This window comes from Oryza brachyantha, chromosome 3, assembly GCF_000231095.2.
Source record: "Oryza brachyantha chromosome 3, ObraRS2, whole genome shotgun sequence".
Taxonomy (NCBI): domain Eukaryota; kingdom Viridiplantae; phylum Streptophyta; class Magnoliopsida; order Poales; family Poaceae; genus Oryza; species Oryza brachyantha.
The window spans coordinates 14,499,508-14,518,215 of NC_023165.2; the positions used below are offsets into that span (position 1 = coordinate 14,499,508).

At 37.9% G+C, this 18,708-nt stretch overlaps 1 protein-coding gene across 1 annotated transcript; it reads right to left on the reverse strand.

Annotated features, from left to right (window-relative positions):
- Window positions 1-16,471: 16,471 nt before the first annotated feature.
- On the reverse strand, window positions 16,472-18,361 carry LOC102719096 (cytochrome P450 78A5-like). Its single transcript, XM_040522591.1, has 2 exons — window positions 17,369-18,361; window positions 16,472-17,271 (listed from the first exon to the last, which is right to left on the reverse strand). The coding sequence occupies exons 1-2, from the start codon at window positions 18,326-18,328 to the stop codon at window positions 16,666-16,668; spliced, it is 1,566 nt and encodes a 521-aa protein (XP_040378525.1). The 5' UTR covers window positions 18,329-18,361; the 3' UTR covers window positions 16,472-16,665.
- Between the last annotated feature and the right edge of the window lie 347 nt (window positions 18,362-18,708).

The window sequence follows — 18,708 nt, forward strand, 5'->3', positions numbered from 1 at the left end:
GTCGTATCTTTCTCGATTACGCTTCTCCGTCTTCTTCAGCAACTGCGTGCTGCTCTAGCAATTCTCTGTCTTCATCGTTCCCACGCCATGACCGTCTCAGAGGCCTTCTCTGCTAGTCTCCTCTAGCATTGGTGAAGTTTCATGGTGGTCTAATACCTCGCTCACACGGTATTAGCAAAATCGTTACACGCGTTTGTCCTAAGTTGTCTCTCAGTCTGGCAAATCTTGCATGATGTCTCTTCTTCCACGGTTCAATAACATCGACCCTTTGGCATCATCTTCCTTAATGACTGCCGTGATTGCGTCACTGTTATCGTCTTCAGTGTGTCCTCGCACACCTTGTTCTACGGCAACAACGTACATGCCCATGACCACTCTACGTCTTTTTTTACCTCGAAAGTAGCTTCCCAACTTTGGCTCCATCGGCCACGGCTACTCTATGCACGTCTTCATCGACCACAGTTCCCTCACACCCTTCGTGTTGGCTGCGTCGACTATGGCACAAAGAGCTATAATCCGCGTTAAACACTCTTGTTAGTTTCTTCTCTAGTCAGGTGTTCGTGTTGCTCATGCTTGGATCGTGGGGGATGTTAGAGTATGGTGGTTAGAGTCATATTAGGATGAGATTGATTTGTATGGACTACTCCTGTACCAGTAATCCTTCCTTATCTCTCTCATATATACTCCTGTATATAGCAGCCTCTAAGGCTCAATGCAATATATTTAATATTCACAGTATTCTCTCCCTACTTCTACTGTCCAACAAAAATGCCCATCATTTTCAACACGCACTAAAGAAACAAAAAAGTTCAAATCAGTGCTGCCACTGCAAAGAACATCAATTTTCAGTTCAGGGACACCATCTTTCGCATTTTGATTGGTGGGCTTTCACTTCAGATAAAGACCACCAATCATCAATTTGGTCAATATGTTACATCTTCCTAATAATTTTAGGGCGAAGAAAGACAATAATAATTTTAGGACGAAGAAAGACAATAATAACTAGTGCAGTAGATCGCCCCAGTTTTTCTATCCAATTGAAACGCAAACACATTTTCATCCTGATCTCATCTGTCCTATATTGAGAACAATATAATTTGTAAATCATGTTTATTCTCATCCAAGTCATGTTATCCCTTAAGACATTTCAGATTTTCGATGCACATATTTAAAGGAAGACAATTGTTCGTCAAATGGTTTGACTGTTCTTTACGCAAGTCTACCAAAGCACTCAGTTTTATATGTGGCTAAGGGGCCTAAGCTGTCAATTGTGGTTGTTAAATACATTAATTTCTTTCAGCATTGAGAACGGTTGACAGATCGATTATCTAGTCAACATTGCTGCACCGTACTATCAAATCAAGTAGTATTCTTTCTTCAAATTTATTCAGGAAAATATAGAGGAGACTAATCATGCAACTCTACCAAACAAATACCAACATACTAGTAATTTGTATTTTGTGATGTCAGTTTGTTACATGCCAAGTCTTCTTGTCACCCTCTACCATCACATCTTGATAAAATTAAACCTGGAGTTAATGTTTAAAGTCCTCTTTGCATCTAGTGAAAGTGCTCCTGGAAAATGAAGCCATTTGTAAAATATGTGGTTGTTGGGCTGTCAATCCACAACTCTCTGAAACTAATTACTTTTGGATGACACACGATTTCTTCAGTATGCCCCTTCAAAAAAAAACAATTTCTTCAGTATGCCGGTACAAATCAAGGTATATCTACTGCTACCATATGATTCACAATTAAGCTCCTTTTATTTGTTCGCTTTCCACAAAAAAAGAGAGAAAAAACTGAAGCACGTACGATAATAATATTAGTATCCTTCTAACACTAAACTGGCAATTGCATAGCAACCAGCTGAGCTCCAACTAATCGACACGATCATATTTAGCTGGGATCCTGTTCTTTTTGCAATTTCAACTCATTTTCATTCTGTCTCAGCTCCATCCGTACACAATATAGAGATTTTACAATGTTTGCGAGGTACCAGGAGGTATAAAGAGGTGGAGTGACGTGAGTCATTGATCTACAAGAAGCAAGGTACATAAAGGAAAATATTATAATAAGTGTCATGGACGTAAATACGATGGTATTAGAATGGGAATTGTGTCTGCCATACACACATGAAAAGGTATGAGAAGGCACTAGTGGAAAATGATCCATCTATGACGTTCTCTTTATGATGTTGCATATTTTTGTCATTGTATAACTAACATGTATGATGAAATTTCATGTTTCGTCATGGATCATATGCGACGGGGGTTCGGTATCGACATTTATGACGGAAGTTAAAACAACGTCATAGAAAACATGAGGAAATTCATCACCGATGATGTGGATTACTGTTAGTTTGCCACGTGGGATTGAGATGAAAAACACATACATGGTTCAATTTTCTCTTTCTAATCTGTAATTAAAATTTCTAATTGGTATTTCTCACTCATAATAACTCCAAAATTGACGGTTCTTTTTTCTGATTTTTCTAAAATCGTAATAACTCCAATATCTTTCATTTAATTGCATTATTTTATATTAATTGCTATTTCTTGGATCTTTATCATATAATTTGTTTTATTCCACCGAAGTAGATAAAAAAAATAAACAAGTTGTTGCACAATAATTGCTAATTTCAGTTCATATTCTCTATTAACAAGTTAAATATAAGATTGTGTCCAAATTTGAGGTGCATACAAGTTTAAACATATGATCTTTATCATATAGCTTGTTTTATTTTTTTATTTTATTCCACCATTGTGAAGTAACATATAAAAATAATTATATTATAGACATCAATATATTTTTCATATGTAATAACCTACATATAAGTTGTCCCGTAAACAATATATGGTCTCACTTTATTAAAACCATTTAAGTTTTTTATAGCAAGCTTATGGACCAAAAATATGTTGTCATGTCAATTTTCAAAATTTTCTGACCAAATATAGATATTATTGTAATTATTATGTGCTAGTTTGGAGATAGAAATTTAAATTGTCTCTACAAGAAAATTTATTTTTTCATCTTTCAACCGTACATGGGCTACAGTTGAACATGTGAGCCCAGATATACTTTTTGTGAAATTTCCTGTCACTTATTAGATGCACGCTTAGTTCAATTTTGAATTAATTTTGATAACCATATAGAAATTCATTTAATATATGGAAAATAGTAAGTTAGTTAAAAAATTCTTGAAACTTCTATCAGACAACTTATACGTAGTCTATTACATATAAAAAATATATTGGTACTTACAAGATAATTGTTATTGGGTGCTACTTCACAACTTTATTTCCTTGAGAATGTAATGCGCAGAATAGAGTGTGAATGTAAGAAAGCTTTTCTTCAGATATTTACATGTACTCTATGTTTTTGTGGTCATATAAAGGTTCAGTTCTTTTGTTTGATTATTAACCTTATAGTTACTTACGTAACATATAAATTATGTATAGATGAAACTCCTAGAATAAAATATACACAGGAAAGTTTCTTATATCCATGTTCCTTTCATTCTGTTCCCATTTTTGTGGAATGCAAGTGCTATTTTGAATCCAATTTTGAACATGTTGGGATGATGAGTGCTAGGATGGGAGTTTCCATCAATGTATTCCAAATTGTAATTACATATTCATTATTTAAATTAGCAAAATGCCGATGCAGCAAAATGCCTATATATTGCAAAATGGCCCACCTGTAAAAAATCAGTCCATCTGTGATGAAAAAAATCACGTGCAATTATCCACGTGACGCAAAACTATGTATCCACGTGTCAGATCCCTATGGGTTCACGTGGCCTAATAGGATAGAAACATGTGGCGATTAATCATTCAACCATGTGGCATTAGCACACATTGCCACGTGGCTCAATCACACACAAACACGTAATCAGTCGTCTATGCCACGTGGCTTGCCAAATCAGTTGCTCGTGGGAGTTATTAGCCAGCTGTAAAGCAGTTTTATGATGTTGCCAAGAAAATTATAAGACGAACATGGCTCGTCATAGAAAAAGAGGTTCTATGACAAAACACACTATTTCGTCACAAGGAAACTTTTGTGACGCGCCTTCCACGATGAAATTCGTTTCGTCATAGATTCGTCACAGAAGTTTATTAATGACGAATTTTGTATCTTCCATGACAAAAAGGAAATGTCATGGAAATTACATTCTCCACTAGTGAGGTATTGAAGGAATTAGCTTGTAGCCTATTGCGTTGTTTTGTTCTTAGATGCATTTTGTTTGTACGTAGGGTTTACCTGCTATTCGATCTGTTATGAGGAAGTTGGGAGGTGAAGAATCGAGGGCCACACGGTGTCGATCTATTAGAGGATCGGTTTAGATTTAACTAGAAGGATTTTATAAGATCACGCAAAATATGATCTTTACCATGTAAATGAACCAAAGTTTAGAAACCTACCTAAACAGAATGACTGAAGATTGAATACTGAATAGAAGAGAACCTAATTTTTGTCCCCACCATGCAAATGATATTTTACGGTACTCTCCAAAACTATTTACGCGGTATCTTGCTGTACCTTCAAATCCACTTGCATTGTACCTTCCGGTACCTCCATACTTGTTGGAAATAATTGCCCTTATGATCAATTACGTTTTAACCCTTAGTACCTTTATATGTCTAATACCTTTTAGGAGATACTCCCTCCGTCCTTAAATGTTTGACGCCGTTGACTTTTTTATACACGTTTGACCATTCGTCTTATTCAATTTTCTTTAAAATATGTAAAGTTATATATATATATATATATGCATGAAAGTATACTTAACAATAAGGGGCTATTTCGTTTCTACCCCTTTTTTAGGTTCTAATACTGATTTTGTCCTTCCTTGTTAGGGTTTTCGTTTTTGTCCTTACTTTTTTGAATTGAACGAACCAGTTGCCCCTCATTTTGATGGAAGGACTAACGGTGTTAAATGACATGTTAAAGGACTATTTTACCCCTCATTTTGATATTTCTTAGGTCATTTGTGTTATTACCTCTGTTCTAAATCATAAAAATATACAAAGCAATATATTATTAATTCAAATGACATGTTTAAAAACTTATAATTTTTAAATAGGAGTAATTTCGTCATTAATTATTTCGAGAATTAAATCTTTTATTTTTTAAACTAAATATATTGGTCAACTAACGGTCAACATAACTTCCATTCAAAATAGGGGCAAACGGTTCATTCAGTTCAAAAAAGAGGGAAAAAATGAAAAGCCTAAAAAGGATGGGTAAAATCAATATTAGACTTAAAAATCAGGACAGGAATGAAATTGTCCCTAACAATAAATAAAATAATATAAAAATAATTAGTAATTATGGAATTTTTTTGAATAAAATAAATAATCAAACGTGCATTAAAAAGTCAATGGCCTCGAACATTTAGGGATAGAGATTGTACCTTTCACCATGAGCCATCAGATCTATACTATTTTAGGAATACAATCACTGGAAAATGTCTCTACATAAAGTAAGGTTCGTTGCCAACTTTACCTGAATTTCATTATCGGAAAACAATGCAGACACAGTGTTGGCAAACCCTAATTGCTGTAGATCGATCAACCTGCAGCTGAGACCTCATCACTGCTCAGCTGAATTTCCCGCTCTTTTCGCACAGCCCAGTTCATGTTCAGAAGCTTGTCGTGTGGTTCTGAGACAGAATTACGTGCTCCCTGAGCTCCAACACATGCTACAGCATTTACTGGTGATGGTACCTTGCTTGCTTCGCTTCACCATCCATGGAGGACGACACGACACGCGCATGGCTCTCCGGCAGCAACTCCGCCGGCGCCGGCGAGCCGAGGCGGCAGCGGAGCTCCCAAGTGCGCCGTGCGATGGATGCATTGGTGGTGATGGGCTTGGGCTGGAAGGAAGAAGCCCTATTGCAGGAGGATAACCTTTTGGGCTGCACTGCAGTGAAGCAGATGAGAATTAGGGCATGTTCGGATCCTCCCAGTTTTTTTTTTAAATTCCCGTCACATCAATGTTTGGATACTAATTAGAAGTATTAAATATACACTATTAATAAAACCCACCTCATACTCTGGACTATTTCGCGAGACGAATCTATTGAGCCTACTTAGTCCATGATTAGCGAATGTGATGCTACAGTAAACATTTGCTAATCATGGATTAATTAGACTTAAAAAATTTGTCTAATGAAATAACTTTTATTTATGTAATTAGTTTTATTATCACGGCTACTTAGTCTTTTCAAAAGAGAAATTTGGTCTATCTTCCCTCCTATATGAAATAGGAGTTTCAACAAAACTCTATAGTGATGGTTGGTATTTGGTAACACAATTTTTTAAAAAATGACACTCCCTTTATTTTTTTATTTGACGGCGTCGACTTTTAGATCTATGTTTGACCATTCGTTTTATTAAAAATTTATATAATTATTAATTATCTTATTATGATTTAATTTATTACTATGGGGACATTAAGCATGACTTATAATTTTTTATATTTGGATAAAAATTTTGAATACATGAATGGTCAAATGTAGATATAAAAGTCAATGTGATCAAATAAAAAACGGAGAAAGTAAATATGTTGTGGCAACGTAATTTTACTAAAATGCATATCATTCTCAAAAGATGTTGACATAGAAGTGCCATATTTCATCACTTTCTCGTACAAATTTAAAGTTCCGAGATAAGTACATAGTACAATTACTTCTTATTGTAACAAATTTTCTTCACCCCTACCTTTCTTCGTGTCAATTCTCCTTTAATACACATTTTCTCCCTCCCCCTATATATCTGAAGCAGTAGCAAACACAAACTAAATATATCAATGTATGAACGCTTTTCCCAAGATTAACTAACCGAATCAAAATTTCAACATTATATCTACTACAGTATGGTCTTACACAAAAGTGAAAAAGGATAGGGATGCACAAGCATTACCACCAAAACGCACATACTTACATCAACAATATTTACAATTATAAAAGTATTTAACACAAAGATGATAGACCAATTAATGTTAGACAAGGATATTGCTCAAACATTCATTTTATTGCAAATGGATTTTAAGCCTATAAGCATGTGCCTTTGTATGCAATTTTTCTCCATGGGTAGGTCATATTTGACCTTGTGTATTTGTCAAGTGATACAGTATACGGTATATATACTATAGCAAAACCAAGACTAATCATCATAAGTTCTAAACATATATGTTCTCTCTAAATCCTGAAAAATTATGAACCTATCCATTTCCCAAAGCACGGATAGTTATGGGTGATCACTTGCTCGAAGTGTTACCTACGACTTGGGCTGCGTTAGTTTGGAAGGTTGTAAGTTAACTTACCCGATGCGAAAAACGTAGTAATAGATTAGTATATGATTAATTAATTATTAATTATTAAAAAATATAAAATAGATTAATATGATTTTTTAAAACAATTTTCCTATAAAATTTTTTTACAAAAAATACACTGTTTAATAATTTAGAAAACGTGTGCGCAAAAAATAAGAGATATAAGTTACCTTAGTGGCGGAGTCGAACGCGGCCTTGGGGAGTGTGTGTACGATTGCTGGCGAGAAGCTCTGGCTGCTGCAGCTCAGTTCTACCCTTTGTTTGGGATTTTTTCTAAGATACCAATCTAATTTTATTATACTATACTATTAATATGTGTATGTGTAGTACATATTCTATAATGGTAAAAAAATTAAACTAAAATATATAACTTTGCGATAAAATTGTGTGTCATATATCATTTTAAAATAGATAGATTGTAAATATAAATTTTACTACACTGCTACCGCTGCAAGTAAAATGTACCATAACACCATTTTTGGGGTTGTTTGATTGTAGCAAGGGATCACATGAAACAATATATAACTTAGCTTACATCGCATACCATTGTTGCATTAATTATATGCTTCACACCTGAATCTTGTCGGAATCGTCGCTTCTCGAAGTCATCTTTGACAAATTGCTTCGGAACACCACACCCCTACATGGCGCACCAATTGTCAGAAATCTAACTATAATATTTGTTATAGTAGGGTTCGATTAATGCCAAGGTATTAATTCATTAGATTGTTGCGAGAAGAAGACACAAAGATTTTTATATAAAATTGGATCCCCAATAGCCATGCTCTTGTTTATATGTATTTGACAAGAACAACACAAAGTACAAGATGAGAGTAATACTTTTCTAGCCTATCCAACTACAAAGCGGAAGCAAAATTAGTGAATTTAAAGTTGGCGGCTCGCAGTGAGACGGCTACATGGAACTTGATTCAATGTGGCTTGTGTTTTTCTTGTCTTTCAACGCCTTTCCCTCTTAGGAGTCCATTGTATTTATAAGTATCCCTTCTCCAAGCAAGATTCAAAGAAGTCTTTAACAATATAGTTGGATATGTTGAATTGTACCCGGAACGAACTATTTGTGTTTTCTTGTCTGAGTACAATTTATTTATAGTAGGATAATTTTCTTCACAAATCATTGTTGTCGGCCAATGAATTCCTCGGTATATGGAGCTATTGTTAGTCGTGAATAATTCCTATTAGTTCAGTAGTAGTATAAGCAAGAGAGAGAGAGGACGTGTTACATTGAGGGCCTCTCTAGACACAGCACAAATTAAGCAAAGAGAAGCGGCATTAGAGCATCGTAAAAAAAACCGGATCTTAGTGGTTGAACCAAAAAAAGGAACCACCAATCTTGGTGACTCGGTTCTGCTCAAAGACCGTCTTTGCGATCGGACTAGTAAAAAACCAGTGAACCAGTTGATTTTTCAGTGAACAAGCCAGTCTTTTTAGAATTGAACATGTTTTTTTTAATTCGTCCTATGACAGTATGATTTTATTAGGTTGTCATACTATAATTATTTTTTGATGTTGTGACAGTGTAATAATAGATATATTGTCTTACTCATACATATTTTACTAATTTGTGATGGTTGTATATTAAAAATAATATAAATATAAAATAATAATAAATAAAAAACCAACGGTTCGAAGCAGTGGCATGGTGCTTCGACCAATAAACCGATGGTCAGAGCAAATCGACCTTTGGTACAGTTTTTTTACTATGGTTGGAGTCCCTCCCAATAAAAAAAAAAAGATGAATCTATCCCTGATCTATTGTGCAGTTTTGGTCAATATACAATCTAAATTAAATTATTTTCATTTTTATTGGTAATATCTAACTATGAAGTCGTGATTTGGCTTAGTACCGGGCCCCCAAATGTGTATGTTGGAAATACCACGTCTGGTGTTATTGAATATCTATGGAATTTACGGTGTAATATTTTGTACTAATTTGTAGAAATTACATGGAGTACTTAGGGTGAGCCCGATATAGCAAGATCTCATAGAGAGGTTCGAATTATGACAATTTCTTGTTGAGTTTGATCCAGTTAGAATAAAATTCAGCTAAACTTGAACAAACTCCCAGGAGGGTTCAAGATATAATGACATGTAATTGAGATTTTGATCTATGGTCCTGACAATTTCTACGTGTTCCACAGAAACCTAGCTGTAGAATAGCCAGGAACAAACGGCACAGCGATCGTGGATTGTTGTGGCAGGAACTAGTCTAGACATGTGATTTTACAAGATATAAGATTACTATGTTAAAGTTTTCCTCTACTATATCTTAGCCTACTTTACTTGACCCTGGTTCCTAGCTTCTTCCCTGTACCTTGCTATAATCTTACTCTTAACTTTGTCAAGACGGCAAGACCTAACAAATAGGCAACTAGCCTTCTTTTATTGAAATATATCTAAAAGCTGAATTGTGCAAATCTTATAAACCAGCTAGTAGAAATGGTTAGTTGTGATTTAGTATTTGGCTTTAGAAGCTGTGTGCCTCACCTTTTTTCTGGATCATTGAGGCAACTATCTGTATCTCACCTTAACAAGCATATATTTGCTCTATTTTCTGCTGCATGATTGACCACATCATTCAGAATCAGATAACGACCTAGACAGATCACCACTAGCTCTCTGAATCTTCCGGTCACCAGCTGATCAGTCAGTCATGGCTGGTAATGCCAAAAGATCTGCAGCACCAACTGCATGTGTGTGTATGGCACACCTGACCTGACATGACCATAACCTCAGCAGCCAATGATTAGTCCCATAGTGCCTCATATCATAGGTGACAAATCATGAACTACTTGGCCTGTTTAGTTTAAGCTTGATGCATGCATGCCAATAGCTTTCTGCTACCTAATGGATGCTTCCGATGACTAAACAAACAATATGGCATCCAAAATCTTCTGCAGGATTGCATACAGCAATGGATGCTATCTTCAGAAGATTCTTTGCAGGACAGTCCTATTTGGGCCTTGTGAAGCCTGTGGTGATGCTTTGGTGTTAATTTGGTTGCTTTTAGAAGAGCTTTGCATCTGTATCATGCTTGGAAACCTTTATGGGAAAGCATGGCCGTATCCTAACCAACCAAACCAAAGTTCAGACGCATGCTTTCGATGATATGATCCTCAGTTCCTGTGCTCAACAAGATCTGATTACAATAACACACATGAGCAGATAAGAGTTGTCCCTTTTTTGTGAGAAGATGATTGGATTGCAATGCATCTAGCTACTGATGTAGATGACCATTACAACAACAACAACAACAGTGCGGTTGCCAATTGTAACAGAGAAGTACACAATTTAACCGAATAAAGACGGTCCAATCCTTTTCATCCCCCTCTTGCTTATCCACTGTTGCCACTTGTGTGTTTTCATATTGTTACCATACATCCCCTTTACATGTGCAACATGCATCCACCAAATGTTTATATGCTAGACAGTCATCAACATCCATACCCTGGCTTTCCTTCCTGTAGTGCCACCGATTCTCTTCCAATAAATAGAAAAAATGTGCATCATCATCATCATCCGAATCGCACAACGCTTTTGATTCACGAACCGCGCATTGTTCATCGATCAGGAATGCGCATCATCTCTGTCACCACCATTGTTGAGAGCTTGAGAGAAGCATATATGGTTCCAGTATTGCAGAGCTTGGACTGGTGTTGGATTCACCATTCTTTTAATTCAGTCCACAGAGAGCAGGGATTCCCCTGCCTCTCTTTACTGCACATCAGCATTGCAAGAGATTCGTGATCAGTGAGATATACGGCCTAATATGCTTTTGATTATAGCCACAGATGATCATTGAGCCAATGGTGATGAGATGTGAGCACAGGTTTTGTTCCTAATTTTGATAAATGCAGTTTTTGGTTTTCCAGAATTGGTCCTGAAACTACCCGCAGGTTGAAATAGATGATAAGCGTGAGCAACACAGATCTCAGAGTATCTTGAGATTATTAAAACAACAAATATTCTACTTATCATGGCGTAAATCTAGTAATATAAAAACGGTAAAATGATCCTTGTGTTGTGCATCAAGCGTTGCCGAGAGCATCAGATTCTTAACACTCAGCATGAAACATTCAGATCATTTGACGCCTTGTTAACAAACCAGTGCAGTGATGTGACAAATTTTTTCTTGTCAGACCAGCATGACCAACAAAGATTTGTCACTGAGAAGTTAATTTATTTGAGCAAGTTACAGAACAAAACCAGGTTCATTATGACAAGCAATGTCCAGAAAAATAATTGGCATAGACCTATCTAAGTAACTAACATGCCATGCCACATCCTGTTGTCATCTGACTGAAATCTAGTCTGAAAGAACTTGAACTCTAAACTAAATGTTGGTTGGAGATTTACAGGTATAATCTTACTAGTGCATCTTTCAGACAATTTACATGGCCATGATAAGTTTTGTCTAGATGATATCTTCATCTTTTATCAGGAGAAAAACAATAACTTTACATAAATATGCTTTCCAACCCCACAAGAATCATTATCATGATAGCCCTTTTCTCAATCATTTGAATGCTTTCTACCAAACCGTCACCAACAAAAAAATAGAAACGATGGCAACATAGATTCTAGCGGCTCTTGCTAGATGTTACTACTTAGGTCCTTGAATACTAAATTTCATAAATTTAATTTCCTGCGCAAATTACAAACGCGCATATCATTTTCTTCTGTTGAATATGTTTTCTAACTTATGCTTGCTAATACCATGCCTACCAAATGATTAAGTAATATACAAAAAATATAGTTCCGGAATCCTGTTATTCTTGCAGTCTCCATTTGTTTAATCCAAATCTTACACAAAATATTTTCAGCTGGAGTCTGGAGATAAAGTTTATGCACTTTCCTTAAAAAGAAAGGATATCTGGCTTTTACAATATTTATTTCCTACAAAAAGAGTAAAGTAATCCAAAATCTTAACAACCATCCTTGCTTTTGGCTTTTCTGCCATACACCTTTTCATCCCCATCTCCTGGAACAGTACTCGAAATAAGCCAGACGAGAGATATGTAATCAGGGGTGAGGGCTAATATAATACATCTTGCTGACACAGGCCCGATGGATTAATTTGTACCGTCGAACAAAATAGTGATTATGGTTTTTGCGAAGGTACCGTAAGATACCACTTTCTAGTGTAGATTAAGTATCTTTACATCAGAAAAGTATCAAAACTTACCAATAAAAAATTGATATATCCTAAATGAGCAATTTTACAGTAGTTGAGAAGATAATATTTTGGTAATAGAAGGTACCAAATTTTACACTAAAATTTTAGTACCTCTTTTTAGCTACTCAGTGACAGTAAAAATCCTCATCCTAAATAAAGTTTAAAATTTATCCGAAAACCGATAATATATATAGGACAAGTGTCATCCTAAATAAGTTTGAAATTTCTGATGCCAGTTAATTTTAGGATAATATTTTGATGTGTCCTCCCATGAAATCGATCCCCACAGAAAGTGTGCAAGATAGATCATGCGTTGCTCAGGTTAAAGGGGATAAGTGACACCAACTTGGGTCGTTCCCTGTTCCCATAAAATCAAGGTGGCAAAGTCCAACTGAACGATATGTACTCCATCCGTATATATCAATCATCTTCTATGCGTGCTTTGCACGCGACTGGGGTTTCCCTTTCTATTTGGAGGAGTGTTATCTAAATTTACTAAATGTTTAAATTTTTGTTTAATCTTTTTGAACTTGGTCAGATGGATATATAGCCAAAGTATTTGTTTTTTAAATTATAAAATAATTAGTTTTGCTCTAAAACGTCTTAAGAAAAGAAACATCATTGTGTTGTACTTCCTCTGTTTCAAAATAAACAAACTTAAAATTAGATGAAACATATCTTAGTATAAGTGCTCGATGGTGCTGGTACATTCATATGGTTAAATCTCGTGTGCAAGACTGAAATGCATGAAGGTAATTGGTTAATCCTAGATATTATAGAGTTAAATCACTGGCGAATCATACAAGATACTCCATCCATTTTCTATCGTGAGACAATAGGTGTATAGAAAAATTATAGCAGCATTTTCATCATAAAATAAATATACTATCAAAATATATTTAATGTTCTATAATGAAATTAGTTTGGTGTTATAAATGTTACTATTTTATAACATAGAGAGGATAATAGTTATCACTAGGGTATTGAGAATCCTTTAAACAAACACTCCTGGTCTATTATACCCATTTGCATGTGTGTTTTTTTTTAATTTTGGCGCATAGTCAATGAACATCATATGACCATTTGCATGTAGTTGTTATAGGCTGATTAGGTGTTACTCCGTCTATACGTCGTTGGCTTTTCGCTACACGTTTAACTATTTGTCTTATTTAAAAACTTATGTAATTATTATTTATCTTATCGTGATTGGATTTATTATCAAATATATTTCAATTATAACTTAACTTTTTGTATGTTTACATAAAAATTTGGCGTTATTTCCCATTACGGAGGGCACATTACGATTCGGACTTCAAATAGCTAACGAGTGAGATTTTGCTTCTCCTGGTGTCGCTGCAGGATGTTACATGTTGATCAACATATATTAGATGAAGAGAGTATATGGCAAATGTTGGAAGTTACGAGGCACGTACAGCCTTTGCGCGATGAAAATCAACGGGACTTCTAGCAATATACACATAGGGATCTGTTTGGTTCCCTGCATTTGAGAGGAGCCAGATTGACCAAGTACAAAATTTCTTTGTTTGTTTGGTTAGCTGCATGCCGAATGGAGCATGGCTCATCACATGCTCCAGACATATAAGCTCAGTCAGGCTGATAGGAAACAAGAGCAACATCCGTTTCCATCGATCCTGGCTGGCTGGAGCCTAGACTACAACCGAATTATCACTGTCATTAAGGAGCAATTAGTGTAGATTAAGAAATATTAGTGTATATAAGTATATATTAAGAATTGATGTGTTTTATTAAACAACGTTTATAATAATTAAAAAATACTAATATTTTTTCACATCTATACTACCTATGTAACATCTCCATCACATCCTACAAAATACGGGCACCATACACCAAGCAACCAAACAAAACTCAGTCGTATTCCACTGTCCTGGTTTAGCCTAGCCAAGCTAGCTGTCTAATAATGTGGACAGGACATAGTAGAAACAGCCATCTCTTGCAAAGACGATTCAAGAAAAAAAATAGCTCCTATGTTTTATATTATAAGATATTTTGTGTTTCTTCTAAGTTAAATCTTTCTAAGTTTGATTATATTTATAAAAAAATAGCCTAATATTTAGAAAACTAAATTAGTTTAATCAAATTCATTGTTAAATATATTTTTATAGTATTTGTATGTTAAAAATATTACTGTATATTTATATAAACTTTGTTAAACTTAAATAGATTTGACTCGTAATATAAAGCGAAAAAAGTATATCAAATCGCATGTTGTTATTTTTATATTCCCTTTATTTTATACACATATTTTTCTTGATTCCAATACTCCTTCTATCCGATATTATAAGAAAGTTTGGGTAAGTCAAACTTTTTAAAATTAATCTGACCACGGTTATAAGAAAATGTAATAACATATGTAACACTGTTGAATAATTTTTATATTATTTTTTGTGTTGAAAATGCTATTACATTTATGTAACAAATTGGTCAACTTTAAAAAGCATGACTTAGAACAAATACAACATATATGAAGTAGTTTTATTATTTAATTCTTACAAGAATAACATATGTCGTAAATCAGAGGGTATCATAATTTGAGTTGTATTTGATTAACGTAGATGTTACCCATTATATATGACTTGCTATATAATCCACGAATTGTTTCTGATGGCAGGCCGATCCAAGGCGGCCCCTAAAACTAGAGGACTCCAAAGTTTACAATGAAGGTTTAATCAGTGTCACCTTTTTCCTTTTTCTTCTGTTTGTAAACTAAAAATAAATAAATTTTCAACCTTAAGAACATATATATATAAGTTGTTGTGTGTGTCTGTGTATGTGGTGGGGTTAACCTTTGCTTTTAGATCGTGAAGAACAAGTATATAAGAGTTACTCATAATTATTTTTCATTTGTAACTATATCATTTGACTTTTTCATTAAAAAAACAAATAATAAAGGTTTGGAATTCTAACATTTAATACATGCTGGCCGGTTACAACTAAAAGGTTGTGTCTCAACGGTTGCTCTGATGTGAAGATCTCACCTTCGTATTTTAGGGTCTCTATTTACATTTCATTCATAGGTCCCTAATTTCTGGAGACGGCTCTTATAATGCTCTTCTACTATGGGAGAGGAGAGAGAGGAGATCTCTCATGCTCTACACGAACTCCACGAAAAGAAAGAGAGTAATCCATTAGAAGCAAGTGAATAAAATAAAAACTATAGAATATTAGGGCTAATGTATTATGCAGTTACTACTTTCATTTCACAATATAAGATTTTATCATTGTCTAGTTCATATGGATACTAATGAATCTAAACATATATACAAATTACATGCATTCATTCACGTAGGGCTTGAAAGACTTACGGTGTACAACGAAGGAAGATAGTTTTACCCTCATCTTTTTCGCTTTTACTTATTCTTATAAGTCAAAATTTAAACTTTCAACCTAAATAGAGTTGATTTTAGATTTCTTTTTTTATTATAATTTATTTTTTCAGCCCCAAGCTTTAAAATCGCTAAGTACACGTATATAAAATATTTATTTAAATTTTTTTTTTTGCTTTGCAAATACATCGTTTGTTTTTTTCCTTAGCCACACAATCACCCCTTTAATTGACGAGTAAATTACTTGAATAAAATTAGAGGTAGCAACAATCATCTCTAGTGTGATAGTGTCAAATTTGCTCAAAGGACGATTTTCTAACTCACGTGTCCAGTACAGAGGTTTCAGAGAAGCATCAGTTAATCTTCATAATAATCCGCTAATGAACATATTGCTTCTGAGGAGAACCTTTCCCGAGAGATGCCAATACAGTGGATTCAGAGGAACATCATTTTGTTTTATCCAAGATCTGTGCGTGCCATATATTGTATTAAGAAAACAACAGCATCAATCTCAAAACAAACAAAGAGAAATTAACATCAAACCGCAAAACCAACAACAGAAACCATTATGGATGTTGATGCATGCATAATGGCCTTAATCCACATATATAGGTCAAGCTTAATGATCTGGGCATAACATAATACTACCATATTGTAGTAGAGCAAGCATATGAAAAATGTACAAATCGTTGAAACCAAATCAAGCAAAAGGTGATAAGATAATCCATGTAGCCCTAGGCAGAGACCAAGTGCAGCTGATCATTCACTTCACCACCTAGGTTTTGCCTTGCACACCAGAGGCGTCTCCATCTCCAGCGACATGTTCAGCCGCTCCGACAAGTCGACGCCGCCGCCGGCGACCGCCGGTGCCCACTCGAAGCGGTGCAGCAGCTGCGCGAGCCAGAGGTGGACGGTGGCGAGCGCGAGCGTCTTGCCCGGGCAGACGCGCCGGCCGGCCCCGAACGGCGCCAGCCGGAGGTCGCCGCCGAGCACGCCGACGTCGTCCTCCTCGAACCGCTCCGGCCGGAACGCGTCCGGCTCCGGCCAGAGCTCCGGGTCGTGCGCGATGGCCCACATGTTGACCATGGCCGTGGTGCCCGCGGGGACCAGGTGGCCGCCGACGTGCGCGTCGTGCACGGCGAGGCGCGCCCACGAGAGGAGCGGGCCCGGCGGGTGCATGCGGAGCGTCTCCTTGACGATGTGCTGGAGGTAGCGGAGGTTGGCGACGTCGGTGTCCGAGACGGCGCGCCCGCGGCCGACGACGGCGTCGAGCTCCGCCTGCGCCTTCGCCTGGACGTCCGGGTGCAGCACCATCCTCGCCATGATCCATTCCAGCAGGATCGCCACCGTGTCTGTCCCTCGAAAGATCATCTCCTGCATGCATGAAAGATCAATCCATTAATCGCAATGCACAAGAAACTGATGCTGATGCATGCCCGCATGTCAATCAGATCGATCGATCCTTTCTTACCCAAAGGACGGCGACCATGTCGGACTCCGACAGCTTCTCCTCCCCCTGCAGTCCGAGCAGTACGTCGACGAAGTCTCCGGGCAGCTCATCGGCACCGCCATTGGCGCCGGTGCTGCGCTTCCTGTGCCTGTGCTCGTCGATGATGCTTCGGACAAACACGTCGACTCTTTGCACCAGTGTCGTGCACCTCCTCCTCACGCCTTGCAGGTCGAGCCATTTGAGCAGCGGCAGGTGGTCTCCCCAGTTGAACATTCCGAGGAGGTCGTACCCTTCCTTCACCATGGCCTCGAGCTCGGCGCCATCCTGGCTGGCGGCGTCGTAGCGCGTCCCGAAGACGGTGTCCATGACGTGGTCCAGGGACGCCACGTGGAGCACGCGCCTCATGCCGACCTCGCCGTCGGCGGCGGCGACCGCGGAGAGGCGCTCCAGCATCCGCTCTCCGATGGCCATGCGTCGCGGAGCCGAAGCGGAGACCCGGCGCGGGGTAAAGAGGTGGTTGGCGCTGACGCGGCGGAGCGCGCGCCAGTAGTCGCCGGACGGCGCGAACCCCATGGCGCGGTGGAAGAGCATTCCCCTCGCGGCGTCCTTCACGGGGCGGTCGGCGAACGCCGCGCTGGCGAGGAGCTCCCGCGCTGTGTCGGGCCGGCTGGCCACCACGAACCGCGTGAGGCCGACGGAGAAGGACGCCAGCGCGGCGCCGCCAGGCACGGACCTCGACAGGGCCGCGAGCGCGCGGTGCGCCGCGGGGCCGGCGAGCGCGGCGAGCGCGCCAGGCGCGCCGGGCGGGGGACGGCGGCAGCGGGAGAGCGCCCACGCGGGGCCACCGGGGAAGAGCCACAGCAGCGAGGCGACGACGAGGAGGGCGGCGAGGAGCGGGGAGACGAAGGTGGCGGAGACCGGGTGGAGGAGGAGGAGGAGGTAGTCATGGGTGGAGGTGGAGCCGAGGGCGGCGGCGGCCATGGCGTGGAGAGCTCTGGGGTTGGGGAGGGGAGGCAGGAGAAGTGTGGGTGGGAGTGGAAGACTGAGATTGGAGGGTTTAAATAGCGAGGGAGAGGGAGAGGAGATTTTGCACTTTTGCATAATGGTCCGTGGTTTGGTGCATGGTTGAGATTTTAGGAGAAGAAACGATTTTATTTTTTTATTTTTTTTAAAAAAAACTTGGTTTGAAGAGGTAGAAGAGTTTTTCAAATCGAAGCAATTTGTCATGAAATTGCTACATTAGTCTTAGTTTATGAAAATGAACGTTCTGTACACTTTGTTGAATGGGACAAAATACTCTTTTCGGCTAGACGAGTTTTGCTTATGGTTTTAAGCCAAAATTTGAATTATTAGCCTTAAAT